Source organism: Triticum dicoccoides, chromosome 5A (assembly GCF_002162155.2).
Source record: "Triticum dicoccoides isolate Atlit2015 ecotype Zavitan chromosome 5A, WEW_v2.0, whole genome shotgun sequence".
Classification (NCBI taxonomy): Eukaryota; Viridiplantae; Streptophyta; class Magnoliopsida; order Poales; family Poaceae; genus Triticum; species Triticum dicoccoides.
In genome coordinates, this window is record NC_041388.1 from 693,059,826 (window position 1) to 693,065,425 (window position 5,600).

At 48.4% G+C, this 5,600-nt stretch overlaps 1 protein-coding gene across 2 annotated transcripts; it reads left to right on the forward strand.

The window, feature by feature from the left end:
• Positions 1-250: 250 nt before the first annotated feature.
• On the forward strand, positions 251-5,339 carry LOC119304223 (bifunctional fucokinase/fucose pyrophosphorylase-like). 2 transcript variants are annotated; one of them, XM_037581396.1, is made up of 7 exons: positions 251-586; positions 721-997; positions 1,078-1,445; positions 2,247-2,373; positions 2,559-3,578; positions 3,902-4,596; positions 4,706-5,339. In XM_037581396.1, the coding sequence occupies exons 1-7, from the start codon at positions 266-268 to the stop codon at positions 5,111-5,113; spliced, it is 3,216 nt and encodes a 1,071-aa protein (XP_037437293.1). In that variant the 5' UTR covers positions 251-265; the 3' UTR covers positions 5,114-5,339. The 2 variants fall into 2 exon arrangements, with proteins under 2 accessions (XP_037437293.1, XP_037437294.1); XM_037581397.1 differs by lacking the exon at positions 251-586 and having other exon boundaries at positions 863-977; positions 1,069-1,445.
• The last annotated feature ends 261 nt before the right edge of the window (positions 5,340-5,600 follow it).

A 5,600-nucleotide genomic window follows, 5' to 3' on the forward strand; every position in this document is an offset into this window, starting at 1 on the left:
GCCTATAGGTTTTGAGTTTGTTTGGTTACATCACATGAAAAAATATAAGTTTTTTTTTCGAGAGGTTTGAGTTGATGTCGTCCTCCCACCTTATGCTAAGGAAAACAGAAGTTGAGAACCAGAGAGACCAGAAAAAAATCCCATGAACCGGCGGCACACACACCCTGCCTGTCACTCCAGGTCCAGGTCCACGGTCGGCTCACATAATTCCGGAGAGGGCGACGCGGAGGCTGACCAATCCAGCGAGCCAGCGAGCGATCCGCAAATGGAGCCGGCCCGTCGGCGCCGGCGGAGGGCGCACACGGCGGACGAGGCGGCGGCGGTGCTGCGCAAGGCCTGGTGCCGGCTGCGGCTGTCGGCGCGCGACCCGGCGCGGGTGCCGCCGTGGGACGCCGTCGTGCTCACGGCCGCCAGCCCCGAGCAGGCCGCGCTCTACGGCCGCCAGCTCGCGCGCGCGCGCCGCCTCGGCCGCTTCCCGCCCTCCACCGCCGCCCTCGCCGTCCCGGACCCCGACGGCGCCCGCATCGGCTCCGGCGCCGCCACGCTCCACGCCGTCGCCTCCCTCGCCCGCCACCTCCTCTCCCAGGTCAGTCAGGCCCTACCTCCCTTCGCCCTTCCCTCGCCTGCTCGCGCCACAGAACTGTACTAGCAGTCAAGTCAGTAGATTTCTTCTCCCTTGACCTGAAGAATTTTGACATCTGAACTGAATTTCTCTTGCAGGCCACCAAGGAAGAGATCGCCGAATTCCGTCTCCTCCCCGAGGCGAACGGCTCCTCCATGCCGCTGGCATCCGTGGTGCGCTTCATGGCCACCAAGCACGTGCTGCTGCTCCACGCCGGCGGCGACAGCAAGAGGGTTCCTTGGGCCAACCCCATGGGGAAGGCCTTCCTGCCGGTGCCTTACCTGGCCGGGGACAACCCCGACGGGCCTGTCCCGCTGCTCTTCGACCACATCCTCGCCGTCTCAGCCAGCGCAAGGCAAGCATTCAAGAACCAAGGTTGTCCTGTGACTCTGCAGGCAAAACTAGCAATTTCTGAGTAATAAATAGGTTCCATTTGATTGATATAGCCTGATCAGGTGGGATCTTCATAATGACCGGGGATGTTCTCCCCTGCTTCGATGCCGCGAACCTACTGCTCCCCGATGACGCTGCGTGCATCGTCACCGCGCCGACCACGCTCAATGTGGCCTCTAATCATGGAGTGGTGGTGGCGTCCAAGGATGGAACCGAGGGGCAGAATTACTCTCTCTGTTTGGTTGATAATCTCCTGCAGAAGCCGACAGTGAGGGAGCTTGTGGAGGGCCAGGCCATTCTAGATGATGGTAGAGCACTACTTGACACGGGGATAATAGCTGTGAGGGGTCAAGCATGGCAGGAGCTTGTTGCCCTTGCATACTCATCTAGCCAGACCATGGTTGAGGAGATCATCACTAGCAGAAAAGAGGCAAGCTATCGTTTCCGGCATTGATATGTGAGCTATAACATATAACAAATGTAGATGTAGATTTTCTTTTTGACATCTTTCTAAATCACTTCTCTGTGCCCCACATGATCACTTTTGCATGCTGCACGACAGCCATTTATGTTTATGCAAACTAGTTTCAGGAAGTTATTATGCAAAAATACTTGATGAATTTGTAAAAACGCTACCATGATTGAGGAGATCATAACCAGCAGAAAAGAGGCAAGCTACCGTTTCCGGCATTGATATGTGAGCTATAACATTTAACAAACATAGATTTCCTTTCTGACATCTTTCTAAATCACTTTCTGTGCCCCCACATAATCACTTTTGCATGCCGGACAACAGCCAATTTATGTTTATGCAAACTAGGTTCAGGAAATTATGTCAGTGCGATTATTATGCAAAAATACTTGATGAATTTGTCTACATTTTGTTATCCCTGAAGAATACGACATTGCAATTTGTGTTGACCTTGTCTGTTTTGCTCTTAACCCTGATATGCCGGCAGCCGAACACATTCTGTTATAGGATTTGAATATGCATTCTCTCTGAATGATCACTTTTCTGTCAAAGAGAAACGCTACCAGATGGATAAGTTCACTATGTGTCTCATATTGAAAGCAGATTCTTGCAAAAGCAAGGGGAAAGAAAGCAAATGTTCAAAATCCAGCTGTTCTTATCTTACCATGTTTAATTTAGATTGCTAACCTCAGAGACATAATTAATGATGTTCCATTTTATCTTTCATTCTGTCCGCTCATACTTGTCAATCTACTGCAGTTGAGTTTATATGAAGATCTTGTGGCTGCATGGGTACCAACCAAACATGAATGGTTGAGGAACCGTCCATTTGGCAAGGAACTAATTGCTGCTTTAGGAAGACATAAGATGTTCAGCTTTTGTTCATGTATGTTCCTGGTTATATATAGTTATCTAGTTATGATTGCTTATTATGTTTGTGGTATTGTATTATATTGATTTTCTATCTCTAGCTTATATGCTTAAACTTTCGTGAATTTATGAATAGTTCATCTGTTTTCTTGGAGCAGTTGTGCAAATAGAATGCTAAGTTGGGACTGTTTTCCTTTTCAGATGACTTCTCATTTTTGCATTTTGGTACATCTGCTGAGGTTCTTGATCATTTGGCGGGTTCATATTCAGGACTTGTAGGTCGAAGGCACATGTGTTCGGTACCAGAGACCACTGCTTGTGATATTACTGCGACAACAGTCATTTTGTGTAGCAAAATTTCTGCCGGGGTATCAATTGGAGAGGATTCATTGGTTTATGATTCATCACTTTCAGGCAGAGTAAGGATTGGGTCACAGTCCATTGTTGTTGGGGTGAATATACATGAGTTACATGGGGATAGTCCTCAAATTATCAGGAGTAGCACCTGTTTCACGCTACCTGATCGGCATTGCCTGTGGGAAGTGCCACTGGTAAACTCCATGGAAAGAGTCATGGTCTACTGCGGTCTTCATGACAATCCAAAAGTTGCTATGAATAGGGACGGGACTTTCTGTGGAAAGCCATGGAAAAATGTTTTGGAAGATCTTAAAATCCAGGATACGGATATTTGGGACACATCCAACCTTGACAAGTGCTTATGGAATGCTAGGCTTTTTCCCATCGTGTCTCCCCCTGAAATGCTGAATGTAGGCATGTGGCTCATGGGATCAGGACATGACCCAGATGGAAAAGTTAGTTGCATTTGGAGAAATTCACGCAGAGTCAGCCTGGAAGAGCTGCATCGCTCAATCGACTACCATCAGCTTTGCATGGATTCAGCCAAGCATCAAGCAGATCTTGCAGCTGCCGTAGCCAAAAGTTGCATGACATATGGCTTACTCGGGCGTAACCTGTTTCAGCTGTGTGAGGACATGTTAGGAAATGATAGTTCCAGTGTAGAAGTCTGCAAAGAATTACTTACATTTTTTCCAAGTCACGGGGATCAGTACTCTGGTGTTCTTCCTCAGAGCAGAGGATATCAGGTCAAAATGGATCTACTTAGAGCTTCTGGAAATCTTTCTACTGCTTCTTTGGTTGAAGAGAAAGTATGGGCTTCTGTTGCAAGTGAAACTGCATCAGCTATAAAATATGGGTCTAAAGGTACATACTGTAGACACTGAAAATCACTAAAACCTTGTACTATTTTAGATGAACTTGCGTCTGTTCCATTCCATGCAAAATTATCTTACTAACTCCCTCTGTACCACAATACTTGTCTCCGGGGGAACTTGTACTGGTTTTCCCCAACGACAAGTATTTCTGTACAGAGGGAGTAGAATACTGTATTTCTAAAATTAAATATACCACATCCCGTATTCTTTTATGGAAGCAAAACGGAACCTTCATTGGCAATGAGTTTAGTTCTATTTTCTTACTATAAACACCGCTATTACCCTAATCAACAAATGTACCATTTCTTATAGAACCATCAAGCAGTGCAATGACGTCAAGCAATGGAAACCTGCGTCCTAAGAAGGTTGTAGTAGAATTACCGGTCCGTGTGGACTTTGTTGGGGGTTGGAGTGATACACCTCCATGGAGCTTGGAGCGTCCAGGTTGTGTTCTGAACATGGCAATAAGCCTGGAAGGACGCCTTCCAGTCGGGGCTACAACAGAGGCAATAGAAGACCACCATGGAGTTCTAATCGAAGATGACACCGACAGAAAGGTCTACATTGATGATCTGTCATCCATCTCTTGTCCATTCAAAGAAGACGACCCATTCCGTCTAGTGAAGTCTGCTCTCATCGTCACTGGCATCCTTGGCCATGAAATGCTGTTGACGTCAGGCCTGAAGATCAGGACCTGGGCAAATGTTCCTCGGGGAAGCGGACTCGGAACTTCGAGCATATTAGCGGCTGCTGTAGTCAAGTGTCTGTTCCAACTCATGGAAGACGATGGAGGCGATGATAATGTCGCCAGGGCTGTGCTGGTAGTAGAGCAGATAATGGGCACCGGTGGAGGGTGGCAGGACCAAATTGGTGGCCTGTATCCTGGGATCAAGTGCACCCAGAGCTTCCCAGGACAGCCGTTGCGCTTGCAGGTTGTTCCATTGTTGGCATCTCCCCAGTTGATCCAGGAACTGGAGCAACGTCTCCTCGTCGTGTTCACCGGCCAAGTAAGTTTGCATCCTTTGTTTTTGCATGGCCAGAGTATACACTGTCAAAATATCTTGAGGTTGCACATCCTGAATGGACTGCGCATTTCGTTGAACAAATGAATGGCAGGTGAGGCTGGCGCACCGGGTGCTGGAGAAGGTGGTGACGCGGTACCTGCGGCGCGACAGCCTGCTGATCTCTAGCATCAAGCGGCTGGCGGAGCTGGCCAGGGCCGGGAGGGAGGCCCTGATGAACGGCGAGGTGGACGAGCTGGGCGGCATCATGCTGGAGGCCTGGGGGCTGCACCAGGAGCTGGACCCCTTCTGCAGCAACAGGCTGGTGGACGAGCTGTTCGCGCTCGCCGACCCCTACTGCTGCGGCTACAAGCTCGTCGGTGCCGGCGGTGGCGGCTTCGCCCTCCTTCTCGCCAGGAGCCCAGGCCACGCCGTCGACCTCCGGCGCGTGCTTCAGGACTCCGCGGCCGGCCTCGACGTCACGGTGTACGACTGGAACGTCGCCGTGCCACTGCCAAGATGATGGACGAGGAAAGCACATACACTTGTGGTGTAAGTATACCCGACAAGAACTCGCCTGACACGCACTCATTCTTGTCATCATTTGTGAATTGTGATGCAAGTATACAATGAAATCTGGAATTTTGACAAAAAATCATGGACATGTTCTTCAATGTGAAATTTTCATCCACTTGGCATATAAATCAGTACAACCATGCAAAGTTCGGTTGTTGGATCTGTTGATCTGATATCTAGATATTTGGTGTAATACTTTCGGCCGATTTGAGTTTGGATATGACAAGTTTTGGAGATTAACATGATGCGTAGTGTGTTAGCTTTCTACGTGGGCCGCCGGTGGGTCGTATGAACGCACGAAAATAATTAGTATTATATATATAAAGTGAAAAGATGGTCATGTATTGCAATAAAAAGTATTCGCTTATTTATAGAAAATCAATCAATTTTGAAAATTTGGTCACATACTACTAAAATACACTATGAACAGTTTT